Source organism: Phoca vitulina, unplaced genomic scaffold (genome assembly GCF_004348235.1).
Source record: "Phoca vitulina isolate PV1807 unplaced genomic scaffold, GSC_HSeal_1.0 scaffold8, whole genome shotgun sequence".
Taxonomy (NCBI): domain Eukaryota; kingdom Metazoa; phylum Chordata; class Mammalia; order Carnivora; family Phocidae; genus Phoca; species Phoca vitulina.
This window is the reverse complement of record NW_022589711.1, coordinates 78,978,491-79,004,849: the sequence shown is the minus strand read 5'-3', so window position 1 is coordinate 79,004,849 and position 26,359 is coordinate 78,978,491. Positions and strand designations below refer to the sequence as shown.

The window sequence follows — 26,359 nt, the reverse complement described above, 5'->3', positions numbered from 1 at the left end:
GAAAACATGGCTGATGTCACCCCGAGATTTGAGAGTTATTCTTGCAGCATAATCTGGCAGAAGCTAATGTGCTAGGAGTCACAAACTCCAGGCTATGGGCAAGCAAAGCAAATGAGTGAGGCACAGTGTGTAAGGCCATGGGGATGGTGGGGCTGTGACAGGCAGGAGAGAATCGGCCTAAGGTTAGCCTCCAGCATTAAACTGTGTTATGAGTTAAAATAAAAAATGCTATTTGGTTAAACATCAAGAGGCCAAGATTTTAATAACACAGCTGACTGATACTTACTCCTGCAAATTTAGACTATTAAGAGACATGTAGTTAAAAACAAAAAGCATAATGACCCAGCTTTTTGTTCTTCATAATCATTGAACTTTTTAGAGATCTTTTAGGCACCAATTTCTAGTTGAAAAGAAACAATCTTCTGAAATTTAGCAATTATTCACATTTCAGTTGTGATTTTTGTTTTAAAGGGAAATTATTTATTTTAAAAGTTCCCTCTTTAAGAAGTTCTTTGACTTAGCTTCCCCAACATCAATATAAACTTCTACAAAACCAATCTAATCATACCACAAAAATAACCACCGTCTTAAAGAAAGTGACTCCTATATGAATGGGGATTACCAAGGGCACAGATTGATTCCACAGACTATTCCATTTGATTTTATTGTAACTGATTATCAGGTCTGAGACCAGGAAAATGGAAATAACGGTCTTATAGAGAATCACACATTAGAATAGTTCTAATTGGGGGCACCTGGGTGGCTCAGTCAGTTAAGCATCCAACTCTTGATTTCAGCTCAGGTCATGATCTCAAGGTCGTGGGATCCAGCCCCGAGTCAGGCTCTGAGCTCAGCGGGGAGTCCATGCTTAAGCTTCTCTCCCCCTTCTCCCTCTGCCCCTCCACCCCTCTCAAATAAATATATCTTTAGAAAAATAAAATAGGTCTAATTGAAATTAAGTATTTCTTATAGAATTATAAATATTTGAGTGTTACTAGAGCTAACTACGTATTTTCAAGTTTTTATTTTCTGCCAATGGCTTTGATCTTTTGCCAACCTGTCCTCCAGAAAAAAGGAATCACTTGTCCCATATCAGCCACAATGGGAAATTGCACAACCCCAAGAATATGGGGCAAGGAGTCTTCCTCTTTGACCTACCGGTAGGTCAGAAGTGATCTCCATCACCACTCCTATGAAGAAATGTGCTTCTACATGACATGGAATTCAGTTATGATCTTCGACCACACATTAAGGCTTTCCTTTTGATGTGAAACTAGTAACAATAGCAGCAGGTTTTTTCCGTCTTTATTCTCAAATTGACAGTTAATGAGAACACACATGGAACAGATTCATAATAACATTCATAATATCCTGGCCATCGGGTTCTCTCTTTTCTTTTTTGTCTTCAGAGTCCTTTCCAAAAGGAAACATGCTGCCTGGCATTCTATATATTATTCCCAATTTTCAAGTGGAAAAATGAGACAGATGTAGTGACATAAAAACACTGGGAATTACATTTTTAAAAACAAGACAATAATTCAGATCTTCTTGTTTTAGTTCTTCTCTGTATTACCATGGTAAAATATTTATCAAAGTTCAAGAGATTACTGATATGCAATAATGACCAATGACTTTACACTAACGGAGCTATCAAACAATAAACTCATCAGTGAAGTAACCGGAGAAAAGTTCAAATGTAAAGGGTGATTCATTATTCTCTTTATAAAGTATTGAAACAACCATAACATTCAAACATCAGAAAGTCCTATGTAATATTAGACAGTAATTCATAACTGTGAAATGCTGTAACATCTTGAAGTACCTTCTGAATGACCAAAATGGATGAAATTTTGCTCAGTATAACTTTAGTTTTTTTACACAGAACTATGTATTTTTAAAAACTGGTAACCCATGTAAGATATACACAAAACCTTTACCTGACTATTCTGTTCAATGATTAGAACTCCACATCGCTTTGTTTTTATGGACTGATGAGATTATAATCCAATGAAATCCTTTTAACACGTTCTAGTTTCTAGAATGGCATGTTCAAATAATTTTGTCCTATTAGTTTTATTAACAAAAATCTCCCATTTCCTCCCATTAAAGGGCCTGACTTGATTTTTGTCTAAATAAGTCACAAGTGTAACCCCTCCAGTCCCCAGTCCATGGGCACGTCATGAGTCTCAGTTCAGTGTAAGTCAACACAGTGACCTTCCCATGAGTTTTCCATTGGAGATTTTAAAGTAATTTTAATATTATCCACAGAGTATCCTGTCTTTCTCTAGGCTTTTGTCAAATTAATAATGGCATGTGGTATTCCTCAGCATAACCTGCCAAAATGTGATAATTTCCTTGGAAGAAAAGCCATGAGCTGCAATCACACGTCTGAGTTGACAGACATCCAAATGGATCCTATATAAAAAGAAAAGGTTTGTGTCTTCTGGAATATGGATGTCCACTTTTAATAAATTCAAACAGATCCCAACATAAACATCTTCAAACTTGATGGGTTTTACGTGACTCATCATTTCATAGATTCTTGGCACCAAATCTCTGGACATTATATAACCCAACCCACTGCAGTAGGGAGGAAACACCTTGAAGGGATACTCCTGGTATGAAATATGGGCTTTCTGGTAAAATCCTCTATAGGAATAGTTATCGATTAGAGGATAACCTGTGAAAAACTTCTCTGAGTGGTTTACATTTAAAAGGTACTTCACTAAGTTGCCAGTATTGATGAAAACATCAGTGTCTGTCTTCATGATGTACTTGGCATTGGGGCAAAACTCAGTTACCCACCTGAATGCCATAATTGTTTTCAAGGTCAGATTATTATACGTGTCTAAGAAATCCTGTCGTATTATGTCACCGTAAAGGAGGTGTTCATCCTCTAAGGACAATGCTAACATTTTGTCTTCCTTTTCGGCCTGTTGGCCTAGTAAGAAAAATGTAAGAACCTCATATCCCCACCAAGACTTTTTTTCACCCCAAGTAACTCTAATGGCCTGTCTGGCTTTCACATCTGAAGGGTGTGAGGTCACCAGGATGACAAGAAATGGGTTTTGATGAGAGCAGTTTGAATGCTCTCGAAGCGTGAAGCGAAAGTCTTGTCTGTAAATTGGCTCATACTCATAGAAGTACATCCAGTTTACACGTTCTATCACATTGTAGTGGGGCAGGCTGAGGTACCACATCACCAGGAAACTCAGGAGGGACAGCAGCAGGAGGCTCCATTTGAGGGATCTCAGTGACATCCTACTCGGAAGGGTGGTCAAGAGAGCCAGGGCCATCCACAGCAGCTCCAAAGCACACGAGCCTCAGGTTCTGGAAGATTTATCAAAGACCTGGTTAGTACTCCACCACCCAAGACACATCATTAAATGAACTGATTATCTCCTTAAAGTGAGAGTCGGGACAATAAAAGCTCCCAAGCAAACCAAGAATCCTGACCCAAGCCTCCTTAATTTCATTTAACTATAAGCAAATGGATACCAACAACCAAGAGTGCATTTTAGCTTTTTACATCAAGATCAAGGTTAAAAACATATCCTTCATTACTTTGGGAAAAATAATACTTTTTGTTTGATTTAAATAACTGTTGAAATACAATTTTGTCCTGGATGTCCAGAGGGACAGAGAGAGATGAGTAATGGGGGTTAAAAAATAAACCTGCAATAAAAACAAAACAAAACAAAACCCAGAACAAAAAGTTCCATTTTTTCTTCACCGGTATGGAAAAGACGTAAAGAAATTAATGCAAGGAGATATTACCAGCGACATGTCCCAATAAACCAAGGGTCTTTCTCAGCTTTGTGATCTGATGTGGATTCTAACAAATCCGGACTAAGGAAAACCCAGTAGCTACAGTTATTCACGTGAGATGGGAGGAAAGCAGAGACTCTTCACCTGAGAGGCAAGTCCTCTAGACACAAACAGGATAACCAATGCTCAGGACTGTGAAAGAGCTTTTACTTGTCCAAAACACATCCCAGCTCCCCTTTTACCTCACTGGCTGAACTCAGTGCTCAGTCTCGATAGCAAGCGCTTAAATTAAAGGCCTGTCCCTAGTATGGAGTGTTCATGTGTTTCCCATTCTAATCTATTCAGAAACCCCACGCCAGATCAGAATCATGGGAGGGAACCTCCAAGAACACGTGCTTTTACACAGACCCCCAGCTGAGACGAGAACAGAGGTAGGGGACACAGAGCACTCGGCCCGCAGTGACAGTGCGGCCTCAGCTCTGCGCTGGATCCTGAGGACGAGGCTGGTGTACAATTCAGGATCCCGCAGGGCTTTCCTGGTACCATGATCTAAAGACAAACACAAACACAGTGTTTCCTAGATCCTCCCATCCACAGACTACACCAAGCACTAAGAAGACCAGAGGAAGGACATGGGAGAAGGCAATCCCAAGGCAATGGGGAAACATGGCAGACTGTTTATATCAAACGCTAAGGGACTTCAGAAGGAGGGACAGATCAACAACATGGAGGGCAGGCTGAGGAGGTCCTGATGGTGCCCTTTCACCCACAATCATCTGGGGGGAGGGCTCTGGGAAGCCAGAATTTGTTATGGGGGGGCATACATTAATGTCACTATATGGGAAGGCTGGCCTCCCAAGGGTTCTACTTTGGGTCAGTCTTAGGTCTCTGGACACACAGCTCTTCTGCCTCTTAATACTATGAAGATGACAGGATCTCAAGACCCCTTGTCCTCGCTATCTGGCCATATCTTACCTGCTCTGACTAGTCTGGTCACGGTAATCTTTCCTTTCTCTAGTGCTTTCTATACTTTAAGTCACACAACACAATGGAATGTTCTGGCAAACTCTCCAGTTCAGTTTCATGTATGTGTCTTGCCTCTCAATTTATATTCTATGACGTTGGTGGCGAAGTTGTTCTCACAACTGTCAAAGTGCAAGACAGAGAGAGACCTACAGCAGGAGTGCAATGAACACAGACTTGTCTGTTATGCTATTTCTAGTTGTATAAGGATAAAAGGTAGGTCTGTCCATCCCACTCCATCCTCCTCCCTCCCCCTTACTAGCCTTACATAGCCAGCTCCTGGAAAAACCTGAAACAGAAGAGACCTAGAGAAAGGATTAGAGAAGGAACTAAGCTCTTCTTACATTTTCTCCTCATCTGGCTACTAGACACCGCACAACTTTAGGACGCTCAATTTATACCTCGGCCAACGAAAGCCTGTACGTTTATTACACCAGTTGTCAGGTGCAGTTTTACATCTCATTCTAACAAACAAGCACATTATAATAAATTTCGGACAAAAAGAAAGAAAGTGTCCTGTGTGAGGAGCAGCCTTTATAACTGCATAGAGGCAACGAAGGCCCCATTACTCTGATTTCCCGATAATGGGAAGAACTCAAAACAGCAAATCTTATTACAGAAGTGATCTTACGTGCGTTCTAGAAGCCATGGTTTCTAAAAGTGAAAATGTGCCTGTGGTCATGAGGTCTACTGCTTGTGGGCCCACAAAGAAAATAAAGCAGCAGCAAGGAGAAGAAGAACTCTCTAGTCCAAAAAAGGGGAAAGGTCTTTTCGAGGACTGGCCGGACAGACTTTAGATTACCCACAACGCAGGCGGCTCTAAGGGCAGAGACCGCAGTCCCCACCCCAGCTCTGACCTTCAGCAAACAGGGCGAGCAGGTATGTTCTTTATCTTTCAGAGCCTCAGCTTCCACATCTCTGCCCTGAAGATGTCAGGACAGCGTAAATGGGGGATAACATGTACAAAACACGTAGCTGGCCAGTAAGTGTTCAGTAAATAGGGTCTGTCATCACCAGCTGTGTTCTTCCCTGGACAGCTATTCTTCCCTGTTTGTGTTCTCTAAATTGATTTTTATTGTCAAAGGAATTATCCTAAAAAAAAAAAAATCATCTTTATAAATTCTTACTACTTATAGGAAAATAGGTTTCAAAGCCATAAATATATTTCTATTTCTTACCTACTTCTTGATTTATTTCTTCTGAGTGAAAGACCTTCAATTTCACCAACTGGACATTCAGTAGTATGCAGCAAAAATAATGCTTGAAATTTCTATAAGACAGAGAAGAAACTTAACAGCATTTACCTAGGGGTCAGGGGATCAGAGGTCAAAGAGGGGAAAGAAACAAGCCCAGCTCCTCCAGTTTCTTTCTGAACTAGAAACAGATACTGAAATAAAAAGTTAAAGAAGTTACCACTAGCCCATAGAATTCAGAGAGTCCATGGCTTCATCATGGAAAAAGAGCACTTGGCGTTCAAGGCTTAACACATACATCTAAGTTCTCACGTCGTTCTCACGTCACCTGGTGTCTTTGGTCACCCTACCACAGTCTGACTTCCCTGAATAAGAACTCAGCGGTCACTCAAATAAGCGAAACACCAAACGTCTAAGAGACGCTGTGCTGGCATCCTCTCCTTCATCCCGTTCTACACCTGCGCTCACAGCAGGCACGTGCGCCTGCCGACTGCCACCTCCCAACCCCCCTTCCCCTCTGAGCACTTGCCCCAGCACACTGACAGACCGCGAGAAGACAAACAGCGAGGCAAAGCTCGCTTCCTGCCATGATTCGCTACGTTCCTGTCTTGGTCTTTACTAGGCAAGCTTGAAAACCAGAGCAGGACATGAAACACAGGGAGGCGCTGACATATATCCCTCCTTATACAAAAAACGCTTCCAATGCATTAAAGACTCAAGTGGGAGAAAAATGAACCTTTCAAAGCACTAAAAGGAAATCTGGATGAATATTTTAATAGTTTTGAAGTGGGGAAGACCTTTCAATTACTCAACTGTAAGGAAATAATATAATTTCAAAAATTTCTTGAACAAGATTGAAAAGCAAAAAAATAAAGACAAACAGAAAACTGGAGAAACAAAACCACAATAAAAAGCAAAAACAAGGTTGAAAGATAAAAAACAAACTGGGAAAAAAAACACCTGAAATTTTATGACAAAGATTTGTAAACCCAATTAAAAAAAGACTTCATACAAATTAAGAACAAGATGATTACTACAAGAGAATTAATGGCCAAAAGAGAAATTCTCAAGAGAACTACAAATGATCAATTAAATAAGAAAAGATATTCAAACTCACAAGTAAGCAGAAATATTGACAAAAATCGCAAACCAGCAAATTCAAGGAAAAAACATGACAATACTCAGTATGTGTGAGGGGAAAAGGCATTCTCATGCACTCTGGAGGGAAATTTGAAAACAAGTATCAAAATTTTAAACATACACACCCTTTGACCAAGGAATACCACTGCTAGCAATTTATCCTAAAGAAATAAGCAGGCAACTGTGTGTAATTTAAAATATGAAAAAATTTGATTTAAATGCCTCCCAATAGAGAACTGCTTAAACAAAACTATGATACATCCATACAAGCACATATACTTATTCACTATATGCAATGAAACTATATTACCTACATTTCCTTGATATATTACTAAATGAAAACTGCAGTTGCAAAACTGCTTATGTGCTATGAGTCCTTTTGAAAAATGAAAAGATAATTATCTACAAACCCATAGAGTCACATATGCTGAGCAAGATTTCTAGAAAGATGTGTCCCAGTATGTCAATGGTTTCTATCCTGTGGGATTTCTGGAAGATTTCTTCTTTCTTTCATTTTTCTTTTTGTATCATTTGGATTTTCCACACTATTCATTTTTGTCTTTGTAAATATATAAAAACAAAGCCAAAAAATTTAATTTTATGCTTGCATATCTCAAAAGTTCCACTGAGTGGTAGCAACCCTAAGCTAGCAGTCAGGATTCTGAGTTTCATCTTATCCTAGTTCTTCTCCCAAAGTGTGACCACGTACAATTCATGATATTTCTATTAGGTATTATATTCTTTTATTTTAGTGAATATTAACTCAACATAGTAAGGAATGATTTTAAAAATCCACTCAAAATATAGTAATTCTAATATAAATCTAACAGGATTTACATTAGCTAATAATAATAGTACTTTATATACATGTATATATACACACAGATAAATATAAAAATTTATGAAGTGTTCAAAACAAATATTATTAGTTTTCCCCCAATAATGCTATATAGTGGGCCAGCTAGTTTTACTGTACCTATCTTATAGATGAATTTTAGAGATTTCAAGTGAATTGAAGATGAAATAAAGACACTTTCAAACAGACTAGGACTTATAAAGTCTACAAACTCTAGCTCAAAGTACCAAAGGAATATATATTTTAGAATGTAGAAAAATGAACTCAGGAGGAAGGAACGGCATGAAAGAAACAAACGGAAGCAAGGAGATAATTAAAAGATAGTAAAAACTAATACAGATAGTAAAACAAAAAGAGAGAGGGAGAAGAAGAAGAAAAAAAATTATTCTTTTTAATGAGGTCAGAAAAAGTGAAACTAAAATACCATATAAAAATGACATGGTTGCTGTAAAAAAAGATTTTCACAAAATTAAAATATGTTAATATTCTTACCTAATTCAGGAGGAACAAGGAGAGAGTGATAAACTTTAAGACTGTGCAAAAAATTCATTTAAGAATATACATTAACCTTTAGAAGGACCACTGAATTAGTAGGTATGGACTATATATCTTCCATACTGATTGAGAAATAAAAGAAACAAAGCAAGCTATCAAATCAATAGGGGGTAGGACAAGAGAAAAAAAGCAGAGAAAATGCATGGCAAATAGAAAACACAAAAGATGTCAGAAGTAAATATAAATGGAAGCCCCTGGGTGGCTTAGTCGGTTGGGCGTCTGACTCTTGGTTTTGGCTCATGTCATGATCCCAAGGTCATGAGATCAAGCCCTGCATCAGGCTCTGCCCTGGGTGTGGATCCTGCTTGAGATTCTCTCTCCCTCTCCCTCTGCCTCTACCCCCACTCCCGCTCTAAAAAAATAAAATAAAAAGTTTTAAAAAGTAAAAAAAGAAGTAAATATAAATGTATTGTCAGAGTAAATATACACTCACCTACTAAAAGACAAGAGATTCTCAAATTGGCTTAAAATTCTGCCATTATACTGCTTATAAGACACATGCCTAAAACAAAACAACACAAAAGTTTTAAAATTAGTAAATAAGAAAACATATCAGGAAAATGCCAATCAGAAGGCTGCTGCAATTAAATACTAATGTCACATATTTTAAATGAACAGCATTCAAAAAGGACAAGAAGATTTCACTACTAATAAAAGCAGCCATCAAATAAGATAATTTAACAATCATGAAGCTATATAAACATAAAAACATAGCCTCAAAAAAATATAAAGCAAACTCTGAAAAGTATGAGTACAAATAGAAAAATCTATAATCCTAATGGAAGGCTTTTAACAAATCCCCCTAAATAACTAATACATCAGCAGGCCAGGATACGCAAAATAAGGATACGCATGTTTCAAATAATATTAACAAATTTGGTTTAATAGAATAGTAATATTCGTTTCAAAATCACATGAAACATTTATTAAAAAATTGATCATGTTAGGCTATATAAGACATTTCAAGAATTTTTAAAACTCAATTTAACAGGAGTGCCTGGCTAGCTCAGTTGATAGAGCATGCAACTCGATCTCAGGGTTGGGAGTTCAAGACCCACACTGGGTGCAGAGACTACTTAAAGAAAAAAAACAAAAAACAAAAACAAACCTCAATTTAACAGAGGCCACATTATGTGACCACAATATAATTATAACAAAAACATAACTTGAAAAACACATAAACAAAAAAAACTTGTTTGGAAACTCAACATCCTTACACACACATTTTCTGTTTAATCCATAAATTTAAAGAGAATACCATATTGGAAAGTGTACAATATGTGCAGCTGAATAAGATCAATTTACTACATTTCAGTGAGGCACTATTACATCAACTCCTTAACTGAAAACTGTTGGTTTGGGGCAGGGAAGACAAGCTTGTATTTTTTTCTGCTTTAAAGAAAGATAGTTCAGGGGAGACAAATAGCTCTAATTAAAGAGGGAAAACTCCTTTTTATAGAAAAATGCCAATTTTAAATGTAGGTACAGTGACAGAATAAGAAAACTATAATTTTGCAACTTCTCATGAAATTATGGATTCAGGCAATGATTATTAATCAGTGTTTTAATCATCAAAGGGAAGATTAATAAGGAGTTGGACATCTGTGTGGTACCAAAGTAACACCACAAAGATAACCTTTTACTCACAAGGACTGAAACAATATAAACTTTACATTGGAGGAATTAGAGTGCTAATTATCAATGTTAGCATTATAAATGATAGAACAAACACATACTATTTATCTCCTAAGGAGATGATACAGTATGAAATGATAGTATTATCTCTGATGAATCCTAGCCAAAAATGTTAACTGGAATTTAATCAAAATTTACACAAAATAGAGAGAATAGAAGAACAAGCTAAGGAACACCACAAGCAACATTCAAAGAAATCCAAGAGCTAGGACTGTCAGCTAGCATGGTGTCTTTAGCTAGTTAGTACCATGAAAAAAGGGAGAGCTGTAGATTAAAAAAGATTTAAGGACACACAAATTGCAGTGTATGGTCCCGGACTGGATCCTGGAGAGATCTGCATACAACCTAAGTATTAGGTGATGCCAGGAGGATTATTAATCTATTTAGGTGTGATAATGTTAACAGGCTACAACAGGCTATTAACTGGGTAAATAAATGTGGTATAGCTACACAATAGAATACTATTCAGCTACAAAAAGAAACAAAGTACTGATACAGGCTGTAACATATCAGTTTTCAAGAATTCAGAACATGGGGGCCCTGGGTGGCTCAGTCTGTTGAGTGTCTGACTCTTGATTTTGGCTCAGGTCATGATCTCGGGGTTGTGGGATTAAGCCCTGTGTTGGGCTCCATGCTCAGCATGGAGTCTGACTGGGATTCTCTCTCTCCCTCTGCCTCTGCCCCTCCCCCTGCTTACGCTCTCTCTTTCAAAATAAATAAATAGAATCTTAAAAAAAAAAAAAAAAAGAACTCAGAACATGGATGAACCTAAAAAAACATTAAGCTAAGTAAAAGAAGCCTGAAACAAAAAACCATATATATGTGACTCTATAAATGGGAAATATCCAGAAAAGGCAAATCTATAGACAGTAGGTTAGTGGTTGCCTGGGGGTGGCATAAGTAACTGGCTGCAAATGGAGATAAAGAATCATTTTGGGGTAATGGAAATATTTTAAAATTTGATTGGGTGATGGTTGCAGATCTCTGTAAATTTAGTAAAAATCACTGAATTACAATTAAAATGAAATAACTTGGGCGCCTGGGTGGCTCAGTTGTTAAGCGTCTGCCTTCACTCAGGTCATGATCCCAGGGCCCTGGGATCGAGTCCCACATTGGGCTCCCTGCTCAGCGGGAAGCCTGCTTCTCCCTCTCCCACTCCCCCTGCTTGTGTTTCCTCTCTCGCTGTCTCTCTCTGTTGAAAAATAAATAAAATCTTTAAAAAAAAAAAAATTAATTAATTTTATGGTATGTAAGTCATACCTTAATAAAGCTCTTAAAAATAAAATTTTAAAAATTTTCCTATTTCTAGGAGTATGTATTTAAGAGTAGAAAGTCAAGATACCTGTATTTACTTTTGAAATATTTCAGTAATAAAAACTAAAGAGAGTTAAGAAAACAAATTCCCTCTCTCGTTCATTTATGGTGGAACAGGAAATGGTAACAACTCTCTGGAGGGCAATTTGGACATACTTACACAAATTACAAATACTTTACTCTTTTCTCAGTAATTTTGATCCTGGAAATTATTTTAGGCACAGCCGTATATGTCTAAAATGATAAGACGTTTTATTGTTATTAGCTACAACATTATAATAGTAAATGATTAGAAATAACCCAAGGGATCAATAAGGGATTACTTACATAAACAATGATACATCCACACAATGGAATACTATACAGATGTTTAAAAAAAGAACGAAGATGTTTTCTACGTACTGACCATGAAAGATTTTTAGAATACATTAAGTGGAGAAGGAAGATCTAGAACAACGTTTATAATGTGCTAACTTTTGTGTTAAAAAGAAGAGAAAAGGGGCACCTGGGTGGCTCAGTCTGTTAAGCATCTGACTCTGGATTTTGGCTCAGGTCATGATTTCAGGGTCGTGAGATCAAGCCCCACATCAGGATTCTTGCTCCGCGGGGAGTCTGCCTGAGATTCTCTCCCCCTCCCTCTCCTCTGGGGCCCCGGCTCTCTCTCTCTCAAATAAATAAATAAATCTTAAAAAAAAAAGGAAGAGAAAAAATATGTATATTTGTGTGTGTATGAGAAAAACAATGGAAAGACACATACAGTGGGTAGGGAGGAATGGGGTAGATCAGAAAAGGGGTGAGAGCATCCCTTTTTTTTTTAAGATTTTATTTATTTGAGATAAAGCGAGAGAGAGCACGAGCTGGGGGGAGGGGTAGAGGGAGAGGAAAAAGCAGATTCCCCACTGAGCAAAGAGGCCAATGCAGGGCTTCATCACAGGACCCTGGGATCATGACCTGAGCCAAAAATAGACGCTTAACTGACGGAGCCACCCAGGCTCCCCGAGAGCATCCCTTTCTTATATTACTTGATATTTCTTTGTTATATTACTTAAATAACATTACTTGGTTATATTACTTTGTAAGTTATATAGTTCTTACATTAATTTGATTCTCAAAACACTTGAATACATTAAAATTCAAAACAATGAGAATAAAAATTTTTCCCTCCCCATTTTAAAGTGGTACATATAAAAACACACTGGATGTAACTAATGCAGTCCTTACAGAAAACTCATAACCTTTTAAAACAATACACATTTTTAAAAGTAGAATTATCTTATATGCATTTTTTGTATCCACTTGATTTTTTTAGAGTGGTATATAATTTACATACAATAAAATTCACCCTTTTTATTTTACTGTTCTGAACATGTAACCACCAGCACAATCAAGATATGACTCAATTCCATCACAACAAAAATTCTACAATGTCCCTTAATCAATCCTTCCCTGAACCTCCAGGCAACCACTGATCTGTTTTTCATCCCTATAGCTTTGCCAAACCAGAATATGTCACATAAATAGAATGATACAGTATGCAGACTTTTAAGCATAATGAATAATATTTTTTTAAAAAAAAAGATTGAAAATAAATGAGCTGACTACTTAGCTCAAGAAGTTAAAAGAATAATTCCAATGTTATTACAGAAACAAGACAACAGAAGGAATAACAAAGATAACGCGGAAAACAATGAAAAACAAAACAAAAAAAAAGGAAGATTATTTGAAAAACAAACATTAGGAATAGAAGGGAAGTCCCTAATCTGTTAGAGAAACTGTAGCAAACTTACGATGAAACTTTAGAAATATTTCTATTAAAGTCAGTAAAAAGACAAGGATGCCCATTATTGCCTCTACCATCCAGTGCTGTTTTAGAGAGTGTTACTGCCACTAAAACAAGAAGAGGAAATAAGATGTAAAAACTGTTAAGGAAGAGAAGAAAACCTGCCATGATTTTCTACAGAGAGAACTCAAAGGGAAAAAGACAACAGATAAGAACTAACAGGTTTACCAAGATGTTGGATATGAGCTCACATATATATCCAAAACATTTAAAAAACCAAAAATCTAAGGAAAAACACAGCACCAACAAAAACTACAGAGTGTCAAATAAAGCTAACAAAAAATGTGCAGGACCCTGATGTGGAAAGGTAAAAATCTTTTCTGAAGAATTAAAATTAAAAAAAAAAAAAGTGGATAAACAAGACACACATATTCAGGGATAAGAAAACTCAAAAGTAAAGGTTCCACTTCCCCAAATTAATCAATAAATTCATAGGATTATGAAAGGAATTTAATGATCTAGGAATAACCAACACAATTTTGAACACAAAGAATGAAGCTGGGAGTGGGCTGGGTGTTATCAAATCGTACTGAAGAGCTACAGTGATTAAAACAGAGTAGCAGAAAGATTAAACAGCTGAATAGCGCCAAGACTGGAGGCAGATCCACATATACACTGGGACCTGAAAAATGGCAGAAGCTGCATCACAAACCAATGGGGAAAAGATCCAATAAATGGTTTTGGAATAAATGTGGCTAAAGTAAAACCATATTCATATTTATTTTCAAAATAAAATTCAGGTAGATATGAGAATTTTAAAAAGCAAAACTAAAACTATTATAGAAAAATATAGCAGAATATATCTGTGAACCTATGTGTTGGGAAAGCCTTTGTAAACAAGTTACAAAAAGCATATCCCATAAAAAAGAGGAGAAATACACTAGGTAACATTAAAATATAAAGCTTATAGGACAAGGCAAGTTAAAAGATGAGCCACAGACTCAGAGAAGATATTTACAAGTGAAACAAAGGACTGGTATCCAGAATCTTCACTATGTTATATAGTATATACTTGTAATAATCTGTTATTCTTTGTTTATATAAAGTTTATGTAAAGCTTACAAATCAAAAAGAAAATGGGTGACGTGTGAATAAAAAGTTCACAGAAGAGGAAATCAGAAAGGCCAATAAATATGAAAAGAGGGTCAAACTCACTAGTGATCAGGGAAATGCAAATTAAAGTCAGATACCAAATTTTTAACCCATCAGGAAATATCAAAAAGTTTATTATTAATCAGGTACTGGAGTAAATGCTATTTGTCACACCTTGTGGGTTGAAGTACACCATTACCGCCCCTTTGGTAGGTAAGCAATATGGCTACATCTAGTAAACTGAAAACTGGACTTTCCTTTCCTGGGACTACATCCTAGAAAAACTCTCATATGTGTACACACATGGAGATATGTGCAAGCACGCTCACTATGGGGCTATGAAAACAGATAATCTGAGGCAACTTAAATGTCTATCCAAAATGTCTATCCATAAGATAATAAATCAATAAAACCTGGTACTGTCTTCCAAAGGAATCCTACAAGACAGTTAAAAGAAATGAACTAGATTTATACACAGAGCATCAATTTGGATAGTATTAAAAAATAAAATTTTGAGTAAAATATACAAGTTGAAAAATTAAATACACATGTAATACCATTTATATAAGTAGTTTTAAACAGCACCCAAGAAACAGTGAGCTTTCAGAAGCAGCTATGCAAACAAAACTTTTTTTTCTCTCCAAAGATTTTATTTATTTATTTGAGAGAGACAGAGAGAGAGAGAGAGAGAGAGCACGCTCGAGGGAGCACAGGGAGGGGGGGGCAGAGGGGGGAGGGAGAAGCAGACTACCTGCTGAGCGGGGAGCCTGATGCAGGTCTCCGAAGATCATGACCTGAGTCAGTCAGCCGCTCAACCAACTGAGCCACCCAGGAGCCCCCCCACAAAATTATCTTTTAAAGAAACTGCAGGAATTCCTCCCACACTCAGCAGTGTGGGTGTCACTGTGGAAGAATGAAAGGGGCATGCGGTGAAAAGGGGAAAGAGAAGACTAGCCACAAATATGATAAAGTATTAGCATCTGTTAATTCAGGGTGATGGAAATATAGGCATTCTCTTCTATTTTTAGTTTTCTTTGTATTTAAAATTTATCAAAACAGGGAAAAAAAGCATAATAAAAATGCTTGGATATCAGAGTTAAATGGCCCACCTAAATCTTGGCTGTAATATTTAATGGTTGTGTGACTTTGGGGAATGACTTAATTTCTCAAAAGCGTCTTTTTTCAGCTATAAACCAAGTACCACAATACCAATTCAGTTACCATGGGGTTTCTGTGGGAACATGGACTATTCAGTCAGTACACTCAGTAGTTTCTGAAGTTAAAGTGTCACTCAGGTGTGTGGATAAATGTGGACCCACTATGATGTCACAGGAATCAAACTGGCCTGGCCTGAGACTTGGGATTGGCTCATACCCTGACAGTGGGGGCACAAAGCAGCAGTTCTCCTAGCACAAGCCTCCTTAGGAAGACCATGAACCCTGACACTGTTCTAAATCGCATGTCCCAGGAGAGGGGCAGATAGAATCTGAAACGTCGATGAATAGAAAAATATAAAAAGGCCCAACAGAAAAATACACCACTATTTTATTACTGACTAATAATGTCATTTATCACTGTGAAGAAGTTATATTTATAATTTTAAAATGATTTCTATTTTATAAAAGATGAACTTGTGATTATTTTAACTAAACAGGCACCGACTAGATTCTAAATAGTTTACTTTAAACAAATAATCTTCTCTATCCCACAAGTCTAGCATGATGCTGTGCACAGCAGGCCGCCAGTAATTACTTGTCGGTTTGGTGGTTGATCCACAACAGCTGAAGAAACATCTCAAATAATAGAAAAGCCCAGAAAACCTCCAGAGACAAAACAGGTTGGCTGCTTCCAAAGCTTTAACCATCAAATGAAACCTCCATCCTCAGAGAAGAAATCTGCATTTCAGTTATTAACACCAGAACTTTCTGGGAGCCAAAGAGGGCTGCATCTACCTTATCCATAAGTGTTACAGAGCCCTCAAAAGGGCTCCAGGGACAAAAAAAAAGGAAATCATTCAAATAAACTTAAATTAGTATTTCTTAATGGAGGGCTCCTCAGTTTTTAATATGCTAATGTACATTCTCTGAGAAGGGGATATATTCTGCAATGTTTCTCAAATTTATCTGAAGAACCTTTTTTAATTTTCAGTGCCTCTGGCAAGGACTGAACTCTACACTTTGGAAAATCCTGTCCTCGATCATCTTTGTAGTCACTGAATTAATAAACTAATTTTGGTGAATTAATAAATAAAAATTTAAGCAGTTTGGAGTTAAAAAAAATTGTACAAACTGGTTCAATTTTTTTTGGCAAAGTTTTTAGTGTTATTCCACTAAAGCTGAAGAAACATGTACCCTGCGATGTAGCAACTCCCAGTCCTAGGTAGAATACTCAACAATATGTAAATAGGAACACCAAAAAATGTTCCAGAAAGTTCATAACAGCACACTATCCATGATAACCCCAACCTGGAAACAACCATGGTACAAGGGAGAAACAAATTTATATAACAGCGCCTTATACAAAATGGAAATGAACAAACTACAACCTCATGTGACATTCTGGAGAGTCTCTCAAACACAATGTGGAGCTAAAGAAGCCAGACACAAGAAGACTAGACACTATGATTCCATTTACACAAAGCTGAAAAGCAGGAAAAAGTAATCTATGGTGTCAAAGATGACCAAGGACACTGGTAACCCCTGGAGACAATTAGGGAATATAATAGGGAGGGGCCTGGGGGACTTTCCCGGGTGCTGGCCACGTTCTATTTCTTGACCTGGATGGTGCCTACAGGTGTGTTCACTGTGATAATTCATTTCCTAATCTGCACTTTTTTTTTTTTTTGCATGTTATGCTTAAAAAAAAAAAAGTTAAAACAGCTTGGCAATCCAATCAGTCGTTCTGTTTGGTTACTGTGCACAATCAATGTTGGCAGGTGTCTACATGACATGCTGGCCCTAGATGCCCAGCTGTGGTGAGAGCACTGGGAACTGCTACCAGGCACTAACTCATGTAATCTTCAAGACACCCCACGAATAAAGGCACTTTTGAAATCTTTATTGTTTGCATTGAATAGGTGAGGAAACTAAGGCTCAGGGAGAGTCAGTAACTTGCCCAAAGTCACAGGCCTGTAAGCGGTAGAGACAAAATCAAACAGGACTCCAAATCTCATGTTCTTGGCACTATCCTTCCTATCCCAGGGAATCTGCTACATGCCTACTGACCAGAGTTGCTCAAGTGGTTTTAATTTCTCATGACCATCGAACCTTGAAACAGTAAAGCAGCATCACAACCTTACCATCTTTACGCAGAAAGACTCAAAATTCTCCCTCTCAAAACCTGAAATATGAATTATTAACAACAGGAAAAAACAGTAATAATGGGGTGCCTGGGTGGCTCAGTCAGTTAAGCGTCTGCCTTCAGCTCAGGTAGTGATCCCAAGATCCTGGGATCAAGCCCTGCATTGGGCTCCCTGCTCAGCAGGGAGCCTGCTTCTCCCTCTCCTTCTCCCTCTGCCCCTCCCCCGCCCGCTAATTACTCTATCTCCAATAAATAAAATCTTTTTAAAAAATGATAACTAATAATTTATGCAGATACAGACCTTCTTATTTTGCATCAAAAATATGCTGGGAACTATGGGGCGCCTAGGTGGCTCAGTCAGTTAAGCATCTGACTCTTGATTTCAGCTCAGGTCATGATCTCAGGGTCCTGAGATGGAGCCCAGAGTTGGAGTCTGTGCTCAGCAGAGAATCTGCTTGAGAATCTCTCCCTCTACCCGTCCCCTCACTTGCGCACTCCCCCCAGCTCTAAAATAAATAAATATATCTTTAAAAACATGCTGGACACTAGGAAATTGGGGGACTGGGAAGGTGGTTGGAGGGATCAGTCCCAATGCAAGGACTCCAGAGAAACAGAAGAATTATTACAATGGTACAATTATTTAAGCCAAAATAACCTGAAATTCTTTCCTGGGGTACAAAAATGTTGCTTATTTTCTGTGAAGGGAAAGAAAATTCAATTATTTAAAAAAATATATAAAACTCTTTTAAGTACAAGTCTAATATATGTTCATTAGAGAATTGTGAATGCAAAAACAAAGCACAAAGACAATGAAAGCTTAAGGGTAACAATCTTAACATTTTTTGAAGAAAATCTATCTATCCCGTCTGTCTCTCAGAATACATAAGCCCCCATCTCATTGCTGCCATGTCTCCTCCCATCCCTATTTTGGCCATAATGGCTTCGTTTTTGAGCCCTGACTGTGTCAAACTTCCCCTCCCTCGGGGAGTCTGCACTTGCTGTCCCTCGAACTCAAAAGCTGGTTCCTAAAAAGGCTGGCTCCTTCTCCTGCTTCAGATCCCAGCAAAATGTCACTTAGGCAAGTCCCTTCCTGACCCCTTATCCCAAGTTGTTCCCGGGCCCACACCTTCTATCACACCCCTCATTATTCTCCTCTCGGCAGTTAACCCACCCGGATTTTCTACTGTCTATTGTCTGTTCCCTTCCCAAGAATCTGAGGTTTGTGAGGGAAAAGGCCTTGCACACAGTAGGTGCTAGGTGGATATCTGAATGCTGCACAAATGCTCTGGTAATGTGCTTTTACCCATTCAATATATTAAGAAAAGATCCCCACGAATAAATTGAATCCAAAAGCAAACTCCTGAATCTGTTAGATTATGCTTACTTTTCCTCAGCTCTCTCGTGATACAAAGCCTTCTTCTAATAGGCTATCCTAATTCTGATCATGTTCATTTTAAAAGGTCCAGACATGAAAAAGCAAGAAACAAAACAAAACAAAACAAAAACCCCACCAAAAACCACATTTCAATAAAATTCTAAGCCCGAGCATACTAGATTTAGGATCAGCGAAGGAGAAAACGCGTGCTATCATTAAAGATAATTATAAAAGTACCATCAGTTGTGCAAATTATGACTCTTCTTCCACATAAAAAAACAGTAGTGCAAAGGGTAGAAATCCTAATAGCCCCAACAAGGCCCTGTGCACACTGAGTTTAGTACAAATCATAATTACACACATCAGTCATGTCCTATTCTTTATAGAGGGAGACATACACATATCAATACACATCATGAAGAAAATTCCCCTACTAGCTCCCTCTGCAACTGAACATATTAATTCATAAACAAAGCAATATAAAACTCTACCATTCTGACCTCCTCTGTTTATATTAGAAACAAACAAAACCAGTGATGCCTGGCCACTACCTCTCTCTTCCCTTTTCTTTCTGGACCCAGTGGTTCTTAAACTTGGCTGTCTATTATAAGCTCTCGGAGAACTTGAAAACCTCTGGAAGCCCGGCTGTACCCGGGACTAACTGAATGAGAGTTGCAGAGGGCAGTGAGGCTCCCGTGGCAGTATCTTTAAAGTTTTCTAGGTGATTCCAATGTGCTGCTTTAGACCTCACTATTCCAAGTACAGTGCCTGGGCACCACCTGGGAGCTTGCCAGAAATGCAGAGCCTTAGGCCCAACCCCATCTGATCGCAGTGAATCAGAAACTCTGTTTCATGAAATAACACATGTTGAACATTTAGGATGGGGCTGGCATGCAGTAAGAACTAAGTAGATGGCACTGCTATTTTTATTTATTAAAGTCCACTACATGGTCCTCTAACATATTCTTATTTGCTTACATTTGTTCTATTTACAGACCTTGCAGCAGCTCCCAATGTCTCTTATAGGATACCATATGGTCTACAGCACATGTGGACATGCAAATAAATCCTAGTTTATCCACATTCTCCCTCCAAATCAGTAAGTTTTCTTTCTTTTTTTTTTTTAGTAGGCTCCACACCCAACGTAGGGCTTGAACTCACGACCCTGAGATCAAGAGTCACATGCTCTGCTCTACTGACTGAGCCAGCCGGGCACCCCAATAAGCTTCCTTTCAGAATCCAAAGATGACGTTTCCTCTAGCATCTTAAAGTTGCTAACATTTTGCCACCCTGAACATAAAAGCCACAGGAACTACTAGTAGAGGTTCACATGCCAAATGCGACATTTCTCCGTTCCTCTTCCACACAAGCTCCCCTCTCTTGTGATCTTCCTCCTGCCCCCTGATCTTCCCGTAACTGGGAATGATTGGAACTCTCAAAAGTCCTACGATGGGTATTTCTGGCATCTGGTGGAGAACTACAAAATACATTAACCTTTTCAAACTGAGGTGTGAAATATTCGAGTGGCACCAAATTATTTTAAGGATTGTGCCTATTTGATAAAGCTTACACTCCTCCCTCTTACTCTGAAGCACAGCTGGACATACAATAGAGAATCAAATTTTATTTACTGCATGGATGAACTGGAACCGCTATACTTGCCGAATTTAATAACACTTAAAAATGAGATACGCTTTACTCTGTCGGGGCAAACAAAGTTAATGTTAAAAAAAACCCTTGCTTTCTACTTTATCCAATTTCTTCATATTCCCCTCTCTGCATACTTTTAGCAAAAGCCCCTGCTTGGTCCTGGCACTGTAGGAAGTACTCTCCATACTTCCACTATTTGTTGGTTAAAATAATCTATGAGGTATGCACTACTACCACAGCATTTATTTTCCAGTTGAGGAGACTGAGACGTGGAGACCTGATCATGAGTCAGGGTCTCACAGCCTGCAAGCAGGGCTGGGAATCCCGGACTCCTCATCCTGAGTGGGCTCCACAACCACGCCCCACTAGGCACCTTCCCTAATTTGTGTTAATCTCGCTGGCATCTTCATGCTTTCTTCCACATAGTGCAGCACCTCTGATCCTCCTCAGGGTGAAGAGCTGTCAAAGCTAACCCAGAAACTTAAAAAACGGAGGAAGCCTATGTGCAAATACTGTTCAATTTCCAAGCAGATCATGCTCTTTCTAATTCTCATCCAGACAAGATCCAACTAGTGTTCCCTTCACATACACTTTTCAGAAAAAGAGGAACTGCTGAGAAGAATACCATTAATGAGTTTATATTCCAGATAACCCTGAATAAATTACTGAGCTTCAGTAAAAATTAGCAAACACTCCAACACAAAGGCAATGACCATCAGGAGCCAGCAGAGATTCAGAGCACTTGTCTGACTAACTCATCTCCATATTCAAAAGGTTCCTTCACCTGAAGATCAAGGGAAGCCTTAGATAATTCACAAGAATTAAGTTTCTCTGAAGAGGGCAGGGCACTGAATGGTCTTTCTGAAAAAAGTGGACAAGTGAGCCCAAAGACAGTGCCTCACTGGTTTCAAAACTGGCTGATCCCTCATGTCCCATGTGTTCTCCATAGCCAGTCATGTGTTCAACATACACTTTTGGGCTCGTGCTGGACTGTGAGAATATGGTACTGACCAAAACACCCAAACAGAGCAAAAGTGGACGTACCTCTGCACTCAGGGGTGAGCAGTCTGAAAGAGCCACATGATAGAACAGCCTGGGGGAAGAGGCAACAAGACGACTGGGTCTGGAGAGAAGCTAGGAAAACTGGAGCAGAGCAAAGATCACACAAGTCAGCCAGAACAGCAGGAAGGCTGGCTTGAAAGCTGGTCTTCCTATCTCTGTTTTGTTATAAACAGTTTTACCCATTGGAGGAAAAGAACAGGGGAAGCTGCTCTAGTTAATATCTCTTCTCATTGTTGCCCTAGGTTAGGAATATTACATATCTTTGTCATTCTTACCTGTCAGGCTAAGTCACCAATTACCTTTTCCTTAGTTATCATTTCTTCATTCGACATGCCAGACCGGTGTTAGAGGCTGGGACTGCCATGGGGAAAAAGAACCCTGCCTTGCCCTCAAGTTGTTGACACCATGTAGAGCATGGAGGAAGGTTGAGGACTCCAAGGCTCAGACTGAACATTATAGGTAAAGCCCACCTGGAGAAGATGGGAGGGAGACCTCCCGGCTCAAGTGTCTCTAAATGTGTGGTCAGGGTCCATGGCAGCGAGCTGACTTTGCACTCTCAGAATGTGCAGATGCTTGATAAAAATGCAAATTACAGAACCTATTATCAGTTTAGAGAAAAGAACTATTTAACATTGAGAAGAGCTGATAAGAGTTTTTTCTCTTAGAAAGGGGGTATCTCCATCCTTGAAAACAAAGTCTGTTACAAAATAGGAGCCAAATATAGTGCTTCTTTATGCTAACTTAAAAATGCCTGTACAAAACGCACAGCTTGGGAGTTTAGCAGAATTCTATGTTCTAGTCCAGGAGTGGCAAAAAAATTTTTTTTAATAAAAGTGCAGATAGCAAACATTTTCTTTGTGGGCCATACAGTCTCTGTCCCAGCCACTTGATTCTGTCTTTGTAGTAAAAATGGAGCTATAGACTATATTAAGCAAATAGATGTGGCTATGCTCCAAAAAACTTTATTTACCAAACAGGCTGCTGGTCTGGAGGTGTTGTTCTAGCCCCATGAAATGGCATACCTTAGAATAGCAAGAAAATCTCAATTTCCTGGGGTGCCTGGCTGGCTCAGTCAGTAGAGCATACGACTCTTGATCTCAGGGTCATGAGTTCAAGCCCTACACTGGGCAAGGAGCCTACTAAAAAAAAAAAAAAAAAAAAAGAAAAAAAAAAAAGAAAATCTCAATCTCCTAAAATCTTTCTTCTCTGTGTTTCCTTATTACTGAAGTGGGGATCCTAGTGGTGGTAACATGTTCCCATATAACATGGTTCCCAGAGGGTAGACAGGGCTGAATAGTATTAAGCTAGGCTATGGATGCTCTACGGGGACAACAAAAGGCCTGGCGTCCTGACTAATTCAGGGTCAGAAACACATAGAATGAAAAATTAATAATCTACTCTAGCTTTCTGGCTTTACTCCCTCACTTCTCAGAGCTTCAGGGGTTACAAGTTATCTCTCTAGCCAAATCTTCCATCGAGCAGCGTCTCAGGGCCTCACCGTTGGGATGTCCTGTGGCTTCATCTTCCCCTCGTTTAGACAAACCTCCTACAAATCACTATGCTTCCTGCACATACCCTCACCGTCCCCTCTCATCTAATTCACAACGTACCAAAAACTCTGGTGCCAAAAGCAAATCAGTATTAATAACAGGCAACTTTTTTACTGAAATAAAACCATTGTTCGCAGTCCCAAAAGAGATATTTGCAGAAGAAATGCTGTCAAATGAACTGCAACTTTTGAATGCATCTGCTGTACAAGGCCATTTAAGAGCATCCTATTTGACTCCCCACATTTGACCTCATTCATGAAGTTGTACAGTGTGGTCACCACACAGTGAGCAGGGATGAGCAATGACAACTGTTAGAACTGCAAAAGAAAAGTGTATTTGGCCTCGACATTATATGGTTGTGAATGGGATAAAGGCACTTTCTCAAATGGGATTCTACCTGTATCACCCAATGGGGGAAAGAACAGAGCTGCAGACTGGGCACAGAGAGAAGGCAAATCATTTCAAGGGATATGAACAGAGGAAAAAGCATCCACTGGAGTATTTTCTTAGGAATAAAGAGAGTGAGGGGCGCCTGGGTGGCTCACTTGTTAAAGCGTCTGCCTTCAGCTCAGGTCATGATCCCAGGGTCCTGGGATCGAGCCCCGCATCAGGCTCCCTGCTCAGCTGGAAGCCTGCTTCTTCCTCTCCCTCTGCCCCTGCTTGTGTTCCCTCTCTCGCTGTGTCTGTCTCTATCAAATAAATTAAAAAAAAAAAAAAAAAAAGGAATAAAGAGAGTGGAGTCTGAGGTTGAATATGGCCACCAAATTAAGTTCACAGAGTTAACTTTTCCTGAGTTATCACGGTATTTTAATAATAATCCAATTTTTAGAAATACATGTATCATCCAAAATGGTTTAGTAAAGCTTAACTCTTACAACCCTCAAATCCTTCAGGGAAAAAAGATATACCAGAATATACAACAGAATTTGTAGCTGTGTAAATGATCCTTAGAATCTTATAAAGGAGACTATTACAGTCAATTTTAACCAGTCAGGATAATTTCTAAATTAAAATAAGATGAACTTACCCATAGAATTTCAGATGAGACTAAAGCACTAGCAGAAGTTTTTCTGCTGTTTTCCATATTCCATGCTTAATTAAAAGATTTGCTGTGAACTACTGAGCAAAAGAACAGAAAAAGAATACATCTAAGTCATAACTCAACACCATCAAGCAATATGACATCTAAAATCAATGCTCTATACCCAGCAAGCTGCTAAGGAGCAAATTATTATACATCAACATTCTCCTCATTTTTGGAAAAGCTTTGGTCCTCTCTTCTTCCTCCTTGCTTTTAAATCACCTCATGCATCCGCTCTGGAATTATAATTTGGCCACTGTTTTGATAACAGGCTTTATTTTCATGGCTGGAATTACCCAATGACCATTCATTTGAATGAACCCTCTAGTCTAGAAGAAAAAAATGTTTTAGACTCTTATCTCTTAATAAATAGCTCCCTTCTCTAGACTGATAAAAGTTCAGATGCGCTTTTATCAGGCATCAACACATTCTGAGAGCACAAACTCAGCTCCCTACATCCCTCTAAGACACCTGGGGAAAGCTAAAACACAAACTTATTCTCAGTTGAAGACTGCAAACTCAAATCTTCCTTACGTCTGAAAACAAAAAAAGATATGGTTTGGTAATCTGTTCCTTGCTACTAGCTTTTCCTGACAAAGCAGCACGTCCTAAACATTGGTACTATGTGCAAAATACAGAGGGGAAAAAAACCCCATCTCTGCCTTGGAAATCTCCCTCCTAGTCCAACAGTGAGGAGTGGAAGAGAAGGAAATACGGAATGCAACGCATCATTCCTTACTGCTTGGAAAAGTGAGGCTCCATTGCACCTTTCAGATTTCTTTTAAAATGCCTGTATGCCGTTAAGATCGCCTCTTACAGCCCTAGCTCCTTGGGATTTCCTTTTCTCTCTGCCCAATTCGCCCCTTCTCCTCCTTGGGTCCATATTCCTTACAATCCCTCCCGATGAAGAAGAACCCTCCCACAATCCGACTCCCAGGCCCTTCCCCAAAGCCTTGGGCGTGCGTTCGCCCCGGGCCTGCTGGGAAATCCACCAAAAGCGAGACACCGTCTCCTCCTCTCCCCCACGCAGTCGCGGCCAACGCGCCCCGGGCTGCTTCCCGAGTTTGTCGCCGGGGCGGCCCAGGGCGACGGGGATCCGGGGGCTGCGCCCTAAGGCAGAGCCGGCAGGACAGCGTGCTCCTTGCAGGCGCGGCCTGGGCCCGCCACGCGTCCCTGCGCCCCTCAACGTCGCCCAGGGCCCCACCGGGTCCCCTTCCTCCCCGCTCACCGGGATCCGGCAGCTAATCGTCGCCGAGGCCGGAGCCCCTGGGCGCGGCTGCTCCGGCGCCACCCCGGCCGCGCTCTGGGAGAGGGCCGGAGTGGGCGGCACCGCCCTGCCCGCCTCCCGGCCTCGCCGCCCCGGCCGTGCCGTCCAGGGAGAAGCCAGTCCCAAGGCCAAGCCCGCCACCCAGCCCTGGGGTCTCCAAGGCTTTCGGATCGCCCCCAGCGACCCCGCCTGGCACTCACCTCCCGCGCGCGGCACGAAGCCTGCTCCGACACCGGCTGGCGGGCTGCCGACGCTGCCGCCCCGCGCGCACACGCAGCCTCCCGCAGCCGCACGCACGGCCGGGCGCGCGCAGACCACGCGCCGAGGCCCGGGAGCCCCCTGCTCGCTCGCACGCACGCGCGGGCCCTGAGCCCCGGCGAGCGCGGCCCCCCTCGGCCCGCAGCCGTACGCACTCTCCCGGGCGCGCTCCGTCGCTCCTCGCCGTCACCTGGCGTTCCGAGTACGGTATGCATTTTACATTTGGGGCTCGCAGAGGCTGGGCAACTTAGTGACGGACCTCTGGCCAGGATTTTGCCCTGTTTACTAGCGGCGTAAATTCACGGCCTCGAGGCAGTCCTGGAGGGATTTACTTGTTAGA

The 26,359-nt window shown here is 39.9% G+C and overlaps 1 protein-coding gene across 15 annotated transcripts; it reads right to left on the bottom strand.

Moving 5' to 3' along the window:
* Positions 1-1,289: 1,289 nt before the first annotated feature.
* Positions 1,290-26,057, bottom strand: B3GALNT1 (beta-1,3-N-acetylgalactosaminyltransferase 1 (globoside blood group)). Of its 15 annotated transcripts, none has more exons than XM_032407300.1 (6): positions 25,962-26,057; positions 24,441-24,532; positions 22,886-23,002; positions 21,846-21,944; positions 8,969-9,037; positions 1,290-3,330 (listed from the first exon to the last, which is right to left on the bottom strand). In XM_032407300.1, the coding sequence occupies exon 6, from the start codon at positions 3,294-3,296 to the stop codon at positions 2,301-2,303; it is 996 nt and encodes a 331-aa protein (XP_032263191.1). In that variant the 5' UTR covers positions 3,297-3,330; positions 8,969-9,037; positions 21,846-21,944; positions 22,886-23,002; positions 24,441-24,532; positions 25,962-26,057; the 3' UTR covers positions 1,290-2,300. The 15 variants fall into 15 exon arrangements, with proteins under 15 accessions (XP_032263191.1, XP_032263189.1, XP_032263186.1 ...); XM_032407298.1 differs by lacking the exon at positions 22,886-23,002 and adding an exon at positions 5,970-6,061; XM_032407295.1 differs by lacking the exon at positions 22,886-23,002.
* Between the last annotated feature and the right edge of the window lie 302 nt (positions 26,058-26,359).